Raw genomic sequence first — 17,311 nt, forward strand, 5'->3', positions numbered from 1 at the left:
TCCCCAACTATGAGCAGGGCAGGTTCGCTGGACATTTTGATTCGATTTTGAGGAGAGAACAAAATCATGAACGTTTACAAGAAAACGTTTCATATATTAGAGTTTCGGAACATGAATGCTACTCTTAGAAACATCCCCAAGGAGGCATAATAGTCTCATCTCGTGACTGAAAATTTCAAGTTTCAAGTTTCAAGTCAGAACCAGAAACACTTTGGGTAACAGAGCGAGCAAGACAGAGTACACAAGGAAAAGCACGCTCAGAAAGGCCATCTGCCTCGCCAGGAATCAGGACTCCCCTCTTTGGCCTTTTGTTCTTCATTTGGAAAAACAAAGGGGCTGCATTCTAAGAGTCTTCCCAGTTCTAAAACCCAATGCTTCTCTATCCTGGACCACAGATACATGCTCATTAACAGAAAAACTAAGCTAAACGGGAACAACAAAAGCAAAATAAAAACTTTTTCTACCTGAAAAAGCTTGAGAAATGTATAGCAAACATGACCCTTTCGTCCAAAGACCCATCCCGATAGATCCCTGTATATTCTTCCCCCACCTCCATAATTATTATTATTATTATTTTAAGATTTTTTTATTTGCCAGAGAGACAGCAAGAGAGGGAACACAAGCAGGGGGAGTGGGAGAGGGAGAAGCAGGCTTCCCGCCGAGCAGGGAGCCCGATGTGGGGCTCGATCCCAGGACCCTGGGACCATGACCTGAGCCGAAGGCAGAAGCTTAGCAACTGAGCCACCCAGGTGCCCCCACCTCCATAATTATTGAAAAATTTTTTTTAAAAAAAGGTCTTTTAATGACTAAATGTTCCATTTAGTTTTGTAATCATTCCTTTCGTCACCCCTAAAGTATTGTCTCATTAACAGAAAATGGTGTCAGAAGCACTTTATTAATGGAAATTCCTTCTGTGAGCTTCCAAGTGAAACAAAAACATCATTAATATCAGCGATATAAAACAAACAAATTTAAAAAACCCTGAAACAAAACAAATGAAACCATGTCTGTGTTCCCAGCACCGATCACACAGAATCGAAGTGAACCAAGCTGTTTTCTCACACATCACTTGGAGTGTAGATTTATTTGGATTTCAGAATCTCCTAAACAAATTACATCAACCTCACTCCATTTCCTTCCTGAATAAGAAGTACGACTGGACAGACACCAGACTTTTAAAATTCTAAAAGTAATAGAAAAGTAAAAATCGACTTCTTAGGGAAATCCCTCTCCTAAACCTTACACGGTTTTGCTGCTTCTGTGAAATCTTTCTCTTTGGAGTAACTTGGTAGCATAGTTTTTGTTTCGTTTTTAAACTGGATTCATACAAGGGCACTGATTTAGAACTTCAGCTGATGTATGGAGCATGAGCTTTGATGAACAATAAGTTACCTCTGTTCTAAAAGGAAATGTGAATGGAAGAATGCGAACACTGGAAGTTCGTTTCGTTATGTAACTTGAGTTTTAACATTAGATAGCGCACCCTCGTTTGAAAAGAAAACAACAGAATGGCATGAGCACTCTAAAATCATCTGCAGCACTTTTAAGGGTTAAACCTGCTTAACCCATTCTTAGAGAATGGCACCAGAGAGGACAGCTCACCCCTTAAGCGTGGCTAGTTCTAAACCTGTGGTTTCCTCGGGTTGCAGTCATGCACTCTATTTTCGCCCCCCTCCCACCCGGTTAATAGGATCCATTCATAGCTACTCACTACTGCAGGATTTGACCTGAGAAATGCTAGGATTTATTAACTCAGCAGTTGTTTGGAAAAGTCCTTAAATAATCTTTGCCCTTGGCCAGCAAGGGCACTGCTAGTCTCAAGTTCTCAGATGCAGCTGGTGAGATTCTCGGCCAAGTTCTTCAGATGCAGGAATTTCTGCAGGACAACCTACTTTGACATGGCATTTACAAATCTTTAAACCCGGCTTCCTGGATCTAGGAAATGTTATTCCTGACTCCTTTGACCCAGATGCTGGCTAAAATTTAGTTTTTATAATCTGTAGGTAATCATTCATTCTTCCCTCCTTCCTTCTTTCTAGGAGCTGGCATGGTGGTTAAATTTTTCTAAAACAGTCATATTAATATGTTCAAAAATCCACTGCTGAGTCTCAGATAGAGGGTCACATCTGGCCATGAAAATCTTCTTCTCTGCAGGGTTGCAATCCAGGCAGCTGTTGCTCACAGGATGGAATAATGTTCTGTCCTGGAGGGATCAGAAAGAAAAGAAAGGGCTGAAATAATATATGGTGAATGGTTAGAACCCAAAATATACAGAGGAAGTAAAATATCCCTGTTTATATTTCAGTATATACCCATAGTGTGAAAATGAGACCATCTCCCAAATTAAACAATAGCAGTTTGGATAACCACATGGAGAACAGTGCCCCAGGGTCCACTGGCTGTATGTAGGGACTCCAAGCAGGTTCAGTCAGAAACAAAGAATTCATTCCTTCACCCACCATGTTAAAAAAGCAATCCATCCATTTCCTACTCTGTAGTAAGCATCTTGCTACATGTTTGGGTTTTAAAGATACTAAGTATTTGAGGTTGCTTGCCAAGTAGCTAATAATGTAGCTATTTGGGGAGAGGCACATATACAAAAATGGTAATTCTGTCCATAGCAAACAATGACAGCAGGTGCGTTCACACACACACACACACACACACACACACACACACAGAGAGAGAGAGAGAGAGAGAGAGAGAGAGAGAAGAACAGAGGAGTCATAATTTTCCCTCCGCTTATGTCGAGCCTCTAATGGGAAAGAGAAATACAAAAAGAAACAGGAACCAAATGAGCTAGGTGCTCAGCTGCCTTCTTCGGAAGATATGGGGGTGGAGATATCTGATGCACAGGCCGTAGCTCCATGTACAAACTCAAATCTCTTAGCTCTGAAGCTTTAGGATCTTCTCCAACCTCCCTTTCTGCCATTACAGCTCTTCCTGTGGTACAATTCTCACTGCTTTCTGTAAAAGGGAGGAATGAGGCAGTATTCACTTTTTTAAAAGAAAGTTGCTAAGTACACGATAAAGCTAACAGCTCTGTGAGAGAAAGCTACTATCAGGTCACCAAGCTTAAGTGGTGAGCAAACCCACTATCTGAATAGGCTCCAACACACACCTCTTTTATCTTAAAGTAATCCCTACACCCAGCGTGGGTTTCAAACTCATGACCCTGAGATCAAGAGTCACACACCCTTCCAATTGAGCCAACCAGGGGCCCCAACACACACCTCTTTTTATTGTTCAAGTAGGGAAAAGGAAGTTAATGTAGAGAGAAAAAAATATCTTTCCTTAACTGGTAACAAAAACTTTTGTCTCTTACAGCGTCTATGAAAAAAAAAAAATTGCCAAGAACATGTAAAAAGCGTTCTCAAATCATTGCTTGAATTCCGGGACCAAATACTATTTTTTTTAAGGAAATGTTCAGAGATTCTGATTATTTTCTTTAACTGGGGAATACTTGACTCACAATGCTTTTACAATGACAGAGTCTCTCAGGCAGACTGTGTAAATATTTCTGGGTTGCTCCTGGATGTTAGGACTCCATCAACCAATATTTAATGTCCTTTTAGGATCCGAATGTTTGCACTGGTTGGCAGTGTGTGAAGGAAGAATAAGGAAGGAGAAAGGCAGAGCCTGCAATCTAGTGCTTGCTTCTGTTTAGTGTAACCAAAGAGCTCGCCTCATACAAAGGCTCATTCTTCTCTTTTGTTTTCTGAAGTTTCCTGGCTTTATTGTGGATTTTATTTTCTTTCCACCAAGAGGTGTCCTTCCCCTTTTCTTCACCTGGGGCTTTCCTACCTCGGCTGCTGTTTGACCTCAGGGGAAGCTCTTGAGGAGCTCCCTCCTACTCTGGGTGCGGAGAGCAGAGTCCAGGAGGGAGGCAAGCATGCTCTGCAGCTCATCCCATGCATCTTTCTCTCTTGGGGTGAAACTTACATTTAGGGAATCTTCCTCACAGCTGTGGTGGTCCCTTGTCTGTGGTCTCTTTTGTGCTCACCCTCTTGCTTCCCAGCATCTCTCATGCTCAGTCTCCTGCCCCTAACTTCTACCAGTTTAGCTACATGGTATATTTAAGTCAATTTTTCAAAGAGCATTCCTAAGCGGTTCGATTCCTGAAAATTCTGTGTGACCTACTAAATTCTAATTCACTTTGTTCCACCTGTGTCTACTTCTTTTTCTCCCTTACTTATCTGTATTTTCTTATATTGTTCCCTTCGTCAGTAGCTCAAGTGGGGACATTTATATGCTCACAGTTTCTCCCCCAAAGCACATATTTCTATGAAAGTTAAAAAAAAATGAGAAAAGAAAGGAGTAGAACATGGTTTTATTCTCTTCCCTTCACCAGCTTGTGTACTTTAGTACGGATGCAAAAGCCAAACTGGATTTTCTGAACAGTATTTTCTGAGCCATAAGGTGATCATATTTCTCCGAATCTCAAATTGGAACACAGCCTCTGACAAATACAGGTATACACAGGAGGACAATCAGACAGGATATGCAAATTCAGCACCGCCCTGAAAAATCCAGAATATGTTTTCTGTTATTGTACTTTGTGCTCTCATAGAAGTTGAAAAGTTAAGTGTTCTTAATCCATCTATGGCTGAGAAGCTTCATCAGTAAAATGAGAGGGTGAATGAGATTAATCTGTAAGGCCTCTCCTGGCCATAAAATTGAATGAACCTTTTATTCCAAAGTTCACTGCTGACTGACAGAGACAAGGGACAGGGGATCAAACTAGAGACTATCAACAATACCCAACAGATTGACAGATTGATCATTCTCCAGTTATAGACTGAGCTCTGTTCACCCTTGTCTTTGGGGATGTCCACCAGGTCCTACAGGTGAAGCTTCTGGAGGCTCTGTCAGCCTCCCCAGACCTTTGGAATAGACTTCTGTGTGCTTTGGCAAGTCTGCTGTTCCATACGAATCCTCTGTATTTTTTTATATTTTATTTATTCATTTGAGAGAGAGATAGTGAGAGAGAGCACGAGCAGGAAGGGGCGGGGGGTGGGGAAGCAGACTCCCCGCGGAGCAGGGAACCCGATGCGGGGCTCCATCCCAGGACCCTGGGATCATGACCTGAGCTGAAGGAAGACATTTAACCAACTGAACCACCCAGGTGCCCCACTACCAGTCCTCCTTAAGAGGTGCTTTTGACTGACTACTCCGGCTGCTCACAGTGTAATAGGGCAAACTACCTCTCCTGTCTCCTCTACCGCTCCCACCTTCCCGGCCTGCTTCCTCCCTGTTGTTCCTGTTTTGGTTTTGCCTAAGAAAATGAGAAATCCTTGAGCAGGAAATGAAAAAGTTCAGATCCAGGACTGTGGCACTGCCCTTCCTAATCCAGTCGGGTCAGACTCAATGCCCAGTTCCGGCCAGTCAGACCATGCTGTGAAGGGACACCTTCCCGAAGCAGGCCTGCGATTTGGTTGGCATCGTGTGACACTCGTCGACTGGCACTAAATTCGATTAGATTCCATACTTCTACAGGGTCTGAGCTTTGAAGGCCTGAATAAGTTGTAGAAAGCATTCCATGCTGTGTGCAAGGTAATAAAAGAACAAAACACCACAGAGGCAAAGACAATGAAATAAGTGTGTGAGTTCACAATGTGTAGAAAGATGACTCTAAGGATAGAACTCGCACACGGGGGCGGGGAAGGAAGGCAACCTATACTGTGTCAAGGGCTGGGATTTTGCTCTGCAGGGGCTTTGGATCAAGTTCCAGTCATGCCACGTCCTCGTTGTGTGACCTTGGGCAGTATTTAATTCTCTGAACTCCAGCTTCCTCATCTGTAAAATGTAGATAATAATATATCCTGCATGAGTTTGTTGTGAGGATAAAATGAGTTAATATATGTAAAATCGCTGGCATAATGTCCTACATATAATAAGTGCTTCCACTCTGCATCTTCCCTTAATTTATTTTTAGTCAGGGAGCATCCCCAATTCTAAAAATCAGAATGTACAAACCATCTGGTCCGAGACCAGCTATTCAAGACCAAATTGCATTCTCTGAAATCCTGGCAAAATAGAATTTGCAAAAATCAGCTCCTGCCTCAACCAGTTATCCAAATTGGAATACCCGTACCTTCCATTTTAAGCAAAAGGATTTGCAGAACAAAGGTGATATATGGCTCGGGAATGAGTTCTTCTATATAATCATGGTCAGAGTTTGTATATGATTCATGTGTTGCAGTCCTTTGCCTGAAATACAACATGATTCAGGTCAGAGTTCAATAAATATTTATTGAATGCCTTTCGTTTTCTGGTATGTATTAGGAGATTGGCCTAGAAAGATAAGCTGAGATGCATCTCCTGACCCAAGAAGTGGGGCAGACCAAGAGGTAAACAAGAAATGTATGAGGTAAAAAAGTGCCAGTGAGACTGTGGATGAAGGGGAATAATATGGTAAGATATATATTTCAGGGGCGCCTGGGTGGCTCAGTTGTTAAGCTTCTGCCTTCGGCTCAGGTCATGATCCCAGGGTCCTGGGATCGAGCCCCGCATCGGGCTCCCTGCTCGGCGGGGAGCCTGCTTCTCCCTCTCCCACTGCCCCTGCTTGTGTTCCCTCTCTTGCTGTGTCTCTCTCTGTCAAATAAATAAATAAAATCTTTAAAAAAAAAGATATATATTTCATATGTAGAGAGGAACATGGGAAAGGAGAGACGTGATAGCGTGTGCATTTATGCATTCAAATTATTCAACAAAAATTTATGTGGGACCTACTATTTATTAGGTGCTGTTTTAGGTGCCTAGGATATTTCAGTGAACTTTACAAGACAAAACCCCCCACCCTCCTGGAACTTACATGCCAAAGGCAGAGGCATGGTGGGGGTGAGGCTGTGGGAATATATATATAGCCAGTGTGCAAATTTACATAGGGCAGCTCAACGAGGGTATGCCTCATTAAGAGGGTGGCATATGGGTAGTCTTGAAGAGGTGAAGGAATTAGCCATGCCAATATCTGGGGGGAAGAGAGTTCTAGACAGAACAGCCAGTGCAAAGGTATTAAGCAGGAATGCCCACTGTGGGGCTAGAGGGAAAGCAGGGGGACTGGGATCGGGGGGAAGAGAGTGGGAGGAGATATGTCAGAGGTAATGGAGAGCTTGCTCGTGTGCTGGGGACCAGCAAGTCATTTGGTGTGACTGGAGCACAACGAGCAAGGTGAATTCCAGACGATGATATCCAAGAGATACCGTGCAGGGGACTGGGGTACGTTGCTAAGGCTTGGTTCTTCCTGTGTTTGTATGAATCTATGTGTCTGGCAATGCTGAGTATTCTATGTAGATTTTCTCATTTTATCTACGTAAACCACATAAGCAATCTGAAGGGATAGTGAATGTGGACAAATAGGAAGCTAGCTTCATTTATTTATTTATTCAACAAATACTAATTAAGCACCAACTGTATGTCAACCAGTGTTTTAGGTACTCAATGAAAGAAAGCAGACAAAAACCCCTGCTCTCATGGAATTTACTATCTAATATCTAGCTATAGCTTAGTGACTAAAATGGCACAAAAATGTGCAATATAGAAAAACAACTAATTAGCCCATCTTTTCCTATATGTAAACTTGCTGGAAGAGCTATAATTAAATCGGAAGATAGTTTGTTGAACACATAGTTTGCAATAGTTAGCATTACTTGAACTCTTAAGTGCCATGTGCTAGGTACATTTAAATTTTATTGAAGCATTACAACAGTCTTCTAAGATAGAAACTATTATTATCCCCATTTTATGAATGAGGAAACAAAAGTGCATAGTAAGGAAGTTTTCCAAGATCCCAGAGCCAGGACCCACATGGGAGCCAGAACCCCAGTCTCTAATCCCACAGGACCCAGAGCCTCTGCTCTTAACCTCTAAGTTTTGCGTCATCGCTCTTCTTGGCTGAGCCAACGAGCAATCCTATTCCACCTCTACCCCTGCTCATTAGCAAATACTAATTTAAATTTAAATACTAACTGAAATTGTTTATAGTTTTTATTACTTAGATTCTTTTTTGTTAGTCTAAATCTTGGCAGGCATTTAATTCAGGAAGCCTTTATCCTTATGTTAGAGCCTGGGATAGTCTGCGATGGAGTCATTCTTGTTCTGAGTGACCAGAGAATGGCAGTTAAGTTTGTTAGGATATTCTTAACTGACAGGAATATTGCTAAGTTACTCAGAAACAGCAAAAGTTAGAAGGTCGTGACAACTAAGTGAGACATACAAATAAAAACAGGATGGGAAGATAACACTATTGAAAAGGTAGCATCATTGTTGTGCTGAATGTATTTCCCTCCTGGGTGTTAACCTCTTTCTCAGTTTAATCCTTCATTTGAATCGAAGATCGTAACTTCTTAGGGTACAAGGACTTAAGTCTCCCATTACAAATGGGAGTAAGATGTAGACATTGTGCATATTGTTTTCAGCAAGGTATTTGAAAAGCCTCTCTTTGTTCTCTTTTGGCAAGCTGGAGAAATGTGGGCTAGAAGAAATAACAATTAGGTAAATTTGTATCTGGATGAATAACCTCATTCAAATGATGCTCGTTAATGGATCAGCGTCACCTCTATTATATGACAGGGGGCTCAGTTCTTGGCCTGGTGCATTGGGATCCACAACTTAGAAGAAGGCGTGAATACATGCAGATCCAATTCATGGATGGAACAAAACTCGTTTGATGGCTAGTAAGTTAGATCAATGAGTCAAAACCCAGGTTGAGGTGAATCTGGTGAGATAGAATTTAAGAGAAACAAATGGATAGCTGCACAAGTATAAAAGATGAAATATACAGGTAGAAGATTGTAGAGATGCATCTGTGTAGCAAAATGAGAGAAAGACTGAGTTTTTATACTGAAAATTCATTAAAAAGTTAAATATGTGAAGTTAAGGTAGAAAATCAATTAACTTAATCATAACAAAGAATGCTAGAAACAGATTCTACTCGCTTTGGTCAGAACACACCTAGAATATTGTGTTCTGTTCTGGGTATCATGACACTTTCTAGAACTATCTGGAGTATGTTAAGAGTGCGTGTCCAGGAAATTGAGGTAGATCCAAATTAAGTCATATGAACAGTAGCGGCAAAAAATCAGACCATTTAATCAGAAGTAAAGAGTAAAGATAGGGAAGCATTGTTCAAATATTTGGGATCTGTATTCAGTGAAACGGATTAAACTTAACTGGTGTGGTTTCAAAGGCCAAGGAAGAACTTTTTAATACTTGGGACTGTCCAGAAATGAATGGGCTGAACTGGGATAGTGTGACTGCCTAAGTATGACCACAAGTCCAGGATTTTGTAGTGGGGCTTCATATATATAACCCAAGTTGAAATACATGCCTTTTAATTAAACTTTTTGTATGTACTTTCCTCATTTTTGGTCCTAAATCAATAGCTAACCAGAACACTTTAAAAATAAGAACCTTGTGGCCTTCCATCTGGCATCTTTGGGGACCAGAAGGATTTTATGAGCTGGGAGGCCAAAGCCCTGGCATATATCACAAGTTACAATAAATAGTCAAATGTAGGCACATGCCAAGAATTCCGCCCACTCACTTTTTAAACTAATGTGACTGTTGCAATGTTATCAATTTAGCCTGAAAGGAAACTTCTCATCTGTACTTCCTGTTTGATGTTATTTTTAAGCCCTTTCTTATGGCAGTTAAATTACAAGAACACCCCAGGGAGCAACTAAGAACAGTAATTTAAACCTTTCACTTTTGGTCTTTGGGGAGGCTGTGTATGTTGTCCTGAGACAAAAAAAAAGTGTTAAGTGTTTTGTTTTTTTTCTTCCTTCTTTCTTTTTAACTGAAGTATAGTTGACACGCAATGTTATATGGGTTTCAGTTTACAACATAGTGATTCAACAACTCTATACCTTATGCTGAGCTCACTACAGTGTAGCTCCCATCTGTCACCATACAACACTGTTACAATACCATTGACTGTATCCCCTCTGCTGTTCCTTTCATCCCCATGACTTAGTCATTCCATAAGGGGAAGCCTGTATCTCCCACTCCCCTTCACCCATTTTGCCCATTCCCCACCCCCTCCTCTCTGGCAAACATCAGTTTCTGCTCTGTATTTATGGGTCTGTTTCTGCTGTTTGTTTGTTTTTAGATTCCACATCTACGTGAAATCACATGGTATTTGTCTTTCACTGGTTGACTTATTTCACTTAGCATTATACCCTCCAGTCCCATCCATGTTGTTGCAAATGGCAAGATCTCATCCTTTTTTATAGCTGAGGAATATTCCATCATATATATATATATATATATATATCTGACAACTTTTTTATTCACTCATCTATTAATGGACATTTGGGTTGCTTCCATGAGATATGTTAAATTTTATCCAGCACATCTTGGGGTTTATGAAGGAGAGGATCATATCAATAATTGAACCCAGTAGTTCTTTAAGCTATTTAAAAAATGCTTATTTAGGAACTTCTCTATATTAGACATTAAGCAGGATATACAGAAAGAAAAGAAAAAGTTCCTGCCCTCAGGTAATTAATAATCTATAAAGGGAGACTAACTATGTAGAATACAATGTTCCTGGTACAAAAGAAGAATCAAAATGGTATAGGAATACAAATAAGGGGGCAAATTCCAACTAAGGCAGGAGGGAGGAGTAGGGTAAAGAAAGTAGGTAAACATTGGAGCTAGTAAAGGGATTCTCCATCTGGCTGCCCATGAGAATGTTTTAGGAGCCTTCAAAAAATATCAATACCCAGGGCTCACCTTCTAGGGAGCCTCAGTCAAGCTCACCTTAGGTCAACAGCATACTGCCTTAAATGTACCTTTACAATACCCTGGAAACTGTGCTTTTGTAATGTTTGATATGTTGTTGATATGAATGTTCTTCCCCTTGGTCAACATTTTCTTGGCTATTCTTGGCCCTTTCATTTCCATATAAATTTCAGAATCGGTTTATCAATTTCCACAAATAAACCTGCCGGGGTTGGACTGATTTTGCATTAAATGCATATACCTTTTTAAACACTGTTATCTTCACAATGTTGAGTCATATCCTTGAATATGATAGATCCCCCCATATAGCTTTCAATTCCACTTAGTGATGTTTTATAGCTTTCTGTGTAAATGTCTTTCACCTCTGTTGTAAGATTTATTTTGCTTTTCATGGTGATCAAATGAAATTATTTTTGAATTTCATTTGCTATTTTTTTGTTGCTGGTATATAGACATTTGTTTTTCTTATATTTACCTTGTATCCAGGACTATTCTAAAGGTACTTATTAGTTTTAATAGTTTGAATATATAATCTTTTGGATTTTCTATATACTATTTCATCTGTGAATTGACTTTTATTTGTTCCTTTCCAATTCTCATAGTTTTTATTTTTATTATTTTTTAAAGATTTTATTTATTTATTTGACAGAGACAGAGAGAGCACAAGCAGGGGGAGTGGCAGGCAGAGGAAGAGGAAGAAGCAGGCTCCCCGCTGAGCAGGGAGCCCGATATGGGACTTGATCCCAGGACCCTGGGATCATGACCTGAGCCGAAGGCAGACGCTTAACCGACTGAGCCACCCAATGCCCCTCTCATACCTTTTAATTTCTTTATTTTGCCTGATTACTCTGCATAGGCTATCTTGTACTATGTAAAATAGAAACGATGAAAGCAGATATTATATGTTATTCCTAGTCCCTGGAGGAAAGCTTTCACATTTCACCCCTAAGAGTGATGGCTGTTGTGGGTTTTTGGATATCCCTCTTATTAGATTAAGTTAATTTATTTCCATTAGGTTACTTTCTGTGTCGCTAAGACTATCTAGTCTTAGATGGTAAAAACCTAAGGATTCATAGATAGACTCGTGAATATTAGGCCCCTTGACTTGTGACAAAGGTGCTACCTCCATGCAGCAGGAAAAAAAATGTCCTTTTTAATAAATGGTGATTGATCGATTAGACATAAATATGAAAAAGGAATCAACCCCATATTACACTGCATACATAAAAATATTTCATGGAATTATATATCAAAAGGTAGAAGATTAAACAATAAATCTTCCAAAGATGACTTAGAAGACTACTTTCATGACTGGTGTGGGCAAAGATTTCCTAAACAGGACACAAAAGACACTAATCATAAAGAATTGCTCTTCCTCAAGATATTCCATAGAGAACAAAGGAAAGAAATCAACTGGAATAAGATATTTACAATATGTATGTCCAATGAAGCACTTGTATCTTTCTATCTATCTATCTATCTATCTATCTATCTATCTATCTATCTCTATCTATCTCTCTATCTCTCTATCTCTCTCTCTATCTATCGAAAAGTCTGTAAGAAAAAGCCAGATGACCCATGTTAAAAAATGGCCAAAAGACTTAACAGGTCCTATACAAAGAAGATATCCAAAGCAGCTAACAAGCATGTGATATCACTCTACAACCACAAAATGAAAAGAGGAAAAGAAAAAGAAACAATGCCAAGAGTTGATGAAAATGTGGAGCAACTGGATTCTCATGTAGTATCTGTACCCTGCCCATAGCTCTTCAGGCCTCACCAATTCAGGGCATGCTGGCCCAACATCCCTCAGTTGGCCACGGTATCTCACTCCCTAAGGGCTTTCTCTGGTTTCCAAGAACAATTCTGTCTGTCCAGAGATGTCAGAGAATAAACTCCCCTCCTCTTAGGAGTAATCTTAACCTCAGGTTGACTAGAGTGCTGTATAAATATCCCAAATCCCTTGCTCTCTGACACATGCTCTATACCATTTCCGGAGATCTTCAGTAGGATTGAGTTCTAATCGCCCACAGTGGTACTTGCTTTATAATTCACCTTTTATTGGCTCCCATCCCTTTCTCATTCACTTACCTACTTCCTACCAAGATTTTGGGGTGCATCTCCCAAATGAAATGCCCTCAAATTGTCACTTAAGGTACACATCTAGAAAAATCCAAATTAAGATATATATTATATATCTTATATATATATAATATATATATATATTTTAATCTATATATACTCCAATAAAACTTTAGTTAAGAAGAAAAGGGCGATAGCTCTTAAGTTTTGGGGGGTGGGTAACAGTAGTTAATATTGCTTAGGATAGGTTGCTGTGAAATGTGGTCTATCAGGATACACTTTACCACTATTTTCAGCGTACAAATTGCATTTGTCAGCCATATGAATATAAATTTGATCATGTGGTCAGAAACTGCTAATTTTTACATGGTTTTGCCCACTTAATTATCATCCCTCTTATGTTGATAAGGAAGCTGAAAATCATAGATGCAAAATGATTTATTCAAGATCACAGTTTCAGGATGAATTAGGATGTGTTAGGCTTGATAGGAAATCATTATGATTACCAGATTGTGAAGGGTCTAGGATAAGAATTGTAAGAAGGCACTTTATCTTCTGCTTAGTGGGAAACCAAGTAAAGTTATAAAACAGAGGAATGTAATGACCAGATTTTGTAGAAACTCCCTCTGACTTCAGGATGGAAGATGGGTTAGTGAGGGAAGGGACAGGAAGCAGGATGACCCTTGAGGTAGCTCTGACAGTCATCCAGGGGTAAGAGAGGAAGAGCAGCCAGTGGGGTAGGGGCTGTAGACACGGCAGAGAGGATAGATTTTTGAGATACGGGCGGAGGGTGGGGGGTTTGACAAGTCTTAGCGACTAATTAGATATAAGGGTAGAAGAAGAGGGAAGAAAGTTTTTTGTTTTGTATCAGTTGATCATTTAAATATTTTCACTGTCACCAAGTCATTGTTTTTGTAAGAGGGGTCCCCCTAGTGGTAAAAGGAAACCAAGAATGGGATTCTTTACCCTTGGTACTTGTGTTGTGGGACATGATTGTATTACTGAACCTAGTTAGTTACAAGGCTATAATTCCCCCACCTTTTTTTTTTTTTTTTATGGTGGCAATGACTCACATCTAAGAATAATTGAAAGCTGGGTGGTGGGGTTGGGGGCAATGGATATAGGTGTTCAAAAGGTACAGACTTCCAGTTATGAGTTCTGGGGATATAATGTGCAGCATGGTGACTATAGTTAATAATACTGTGTTGTATATTTGAAAGTTGCTGAGAGAGTAGATCTTAAAAGTTTTCATCACACAAAAAATTGTAACTATGTGAGGAGGATGTATTAACTAAACCGATGGTCGTGGTCACTTTGCAATATATACATATATCAAATTATTACATTGTACACCTTAAATGTACACAAGGCTATATATGTCAATTATATCTCAGTAAAGGTGGGAAACAACCCAAAAATCTTCCTGAAAGAAAAGTACATCTGAGAGCCAATGGCTGCCAATGGGTCAGAAAGTGGGGCCTGACAACAGCCTTCGCCCACTCAAGCAAAGGAGCTTCAGGCCACCTTCCTTCTCCAAGAAGTTGCCATGTAGCTGGGAGGAGGGGTTGGTTGCTATCAGTGGTGCTGAATCCAAAGGGCACTGGGGAACTCTCGTAGGAATACTGATCTGATTTCTTAAGAGCATGGCAGAGGAAAGAGTAGAGGCTTTAACGCCAAATGCACCTGAATCTGAATGTTGGCTCTAGCGCAAACATGCTAGTATCAGTTTCTTCCTCTGTGAACTATACATAATTGTACCTAGGTGGTTGTGAGGTTTGAGGTAATATGTGTAAAGCACTAGCTCAATGCCTCCTTAACAGTTGGAGATGATGATGATGATTACCTCTGGAGCTTAGGAGATGGCCCACTGCGGTCCTTTAGGCAAATAGGAGAGTCTTAGGGATCCTGTTTATTCATGAATATGCTAATAAAAAGAGGGAGCTCCAAAGCTGCCTCAAAAGATGCTAAGCTCTCTGGAAGCCTCCAGAGCCAAGTAGTGCATCTAAATAGACAAGGTAACACCCCAGAGAGGCTTCTCTGTGCTTTCTCTCTTTGTGCTTTGGGAATAACCTACGAAATAAACAAGCACTTTCAAAAACAGGTGCATTTGAATAAGCCTGAGTCATCATCGACCAGGATGAGATATTTCAGAAACTTTCCATTTTGAGCCTTAGGCATCTTCCCGATTATGTATAAATACCTTGCTTGTTATATAAATACATAGTGAATGTAACTTTTTGCCAAGTAATGCAAGGCCAGCAGCTACAAAAGCATCTGAGAAAGGAGCCATAGCACAATTGTATCCAGTGGGTCCCCTTCCGGAGTCCCTTAGGGTCCTGGAAAGGTTTAAAATGTTAAAACTGTAAGAGTTACCTCTTGAAATCACCACAGCCATTTTTTTCCCACTCCAGGAGCTCTGGGTGCATGTGTATTAGTTGGTTTTATCCATCTGTAAGCTTTTGTAAGCTCCCTAATGAAAACAACTGTATTTTCTTGGCTTAATTGCACGTTATTGAGTGTTCTGAGTCTCATGCTGTAAATGTGCAATAATGAGAAATGGTCTGTTCATCAGGGACAACCAGCATACTAGGTGAATGGTGAATCAGGGATTTTATTGATGTGCCCAGAAAGGAACTTCTTAAAGGTCAGCAGTTGGTTAAGTGACTGCCTTTGGCTCAGGTCATGATCTCAGGGTCTTGGGATGGAGTCCTGCATCAGGCTCCTTACTCAGTGGGGAGCCTGCTTCTTCCTCTCCCTCTGTCTGCTGCTTCCCCTGCTTGTGCTCTCTCTCTCTCTCTCTCTCTGATAAAAAACAAAACAAAACAAAACAAAACAAAACCTTCAAAACGTTTCTCTAAAAAAAAAATATAACCAAAGAAACAAAACAAAACAACTTTCTTATTGCATTGCACATAGATTGTATCATATTGAATAACAAAGAGGGCTTGGCAAGATTAATCATTTATGGTGCAGTTCATAAGGAAAACAGAAGGATACAACTGATGTTTTATACTTTTTCTGGACACAGAGTCACCATCTGCCAGAGGCCGTGGCGGGTGGTGGTATGCAGAAGAAACTTGTACAAATAAGTCTGCCTTTGAGTATGATTTTAGGTGCCACCCCTAAAGAGTGGATACCAGAAAGCTTATTAAGTGGGGGGACAAGTATGAAAACCAGTGGTCCCCCATATTGATTCTCTGCAGAGTCTTCCCTTTAGCTTTCCGTAAGTTTTACCTCAGCCACAGGATAGCCAAATCTCATGATTAAAACTGTATGACATTTTCTGTATAGTTTAGGAAGTCCTGCCCTAAAAACCAAAAAGGTTGAAAAGAAATTTGTGTGGTATCCTAAAAAGTTTTCAAAAGACAACGTGATGAAGATATTTTAAAATAAAAAATTAATTGCTTTTTATCAACTCAATAAAACGTGTTTTTTATATTTGCTTTTGAACTATTCTTTTTCTATCATTAAATGTTAACTTTATACTTTTTTAAACCTAAATTCCCCAGATAAGTTCTCCTTAGTTATCCTTGGGCAGGATTTTGGCCAAATTACAAATGGGTCAGCCTGTAGGAAGGTCATGACAATTACTCCTACATGAGTGTGGATTTATGTAAATCTAATTGTCTTTACCCAAACAGCTCCCAAGCAAATGAGACTGAGATAGAAATAAATGGTCATAAGCGCGCGCGTGCGCGCGTGTGCGTGTGTGTGTGTGTGTGTGTGTGTGTATGACTTGAGATTCTTAAAAATTACACATGTGTACATTGGTTTATTGAGGACATGGTCTCTCCATTTGGTAGTTGTCTGGGCTAAGACTAGTCCCTTCATTTGCAGTGCATGTTCTGGGTAAAAGCCATTTTCCTTCCTTCCTTCCTTCCTTCCTTCCTTCCTTCCTTCCTTCCTTCCTTCCTTCCTTCCTTCCTTCCTCTTTCTTTCTTTCTTTCTTTCTTTCTTTCTTTCTTTCTTTCTTTCTTTCTTTCTTTCTTTCTTTCTTTCTTTCTTTCTTTCTTTCTTTCTTTCTTTCTTTCTTTCTTTCTTTCTTTCTTTCTTTCTTTCTTTCTTTCTTCTTTCTTTCTTTCTTTCTTTCTTTCTTTCTTTCTTTCTTTCTTTCTTTCTTTCTTTCTTTCTTTCTTTCTTTCTTTCTTTCTTTCTTTCTTTCTTCTTCTCTTCCTCTCTCTCTTTCTTTTAAAAGATTTTATTTATTTATTTGAGAGAGAGAGAGAGAAAGCAGGAGCAGGGGGGAGTGGTGGAGGGGGAGGGAGAAGCAGACTCCTCCCTGAGGAGGGAGCCCGATGCAAGACTCCATCCTAGGACCCTGGGATCATAACCTGAGCTGAAGACAGACGCCTAACCAACTGAGCCACCCAGGCTCCCTCAAAGCCATTTTTCAATCATAAGTGACTGTGATGGGTGTGCACACAACGAGCAAAGCCAAAAGCAATGCCTCTTGCAGCACACCCTATCTTTCCTTTAATCTTTGCTC

The 17,311-nt window shown here is 40.1% G+C and overlaps 1 protein-coding gene across 1 annotated transcript in view; it reads right to left on the reverse strand.

Moving 5' to 3' along the window:
* Window positions 1-2,035: 2,035 nt before the first annotated feature.
* GALNTL6 (polypeptide N-acetylgalactosaminyltransferase like 6) overlaps window positions 2,036-17,311 on the reverse strand; it is a 1,206,234-nt gene continuing 1,190,958 nt past the window's right edge. Inside the window, exon 12 of the mRNA XM_088019488.1 lies at window positions 2,036-2,203. Within this exon, the coding sequence (XP_087875614.1) occupies window positions 2,036-2,203 (168 nt within the window). The remainder of the gene's footprint in view (window positions 2,204-17,311) is intronic.

Source organism: Eumetopias jubatus, unplaced genomic scaffold (assembly GCF_037043125.1).
Source record: "Eumetopias jubatus isolate StellerSeaLion01/CBP00866 unplaced genomic scaffold, mEumJub1_p1.0 scaffold_2, whole genome shotgun sequence".
Lineage (NCBI taxonomy): Eukaryota > Metazoa > Chordata > Mammalia > Carnivora > Otariidae > Eumetopias > Eumetopias jubatus.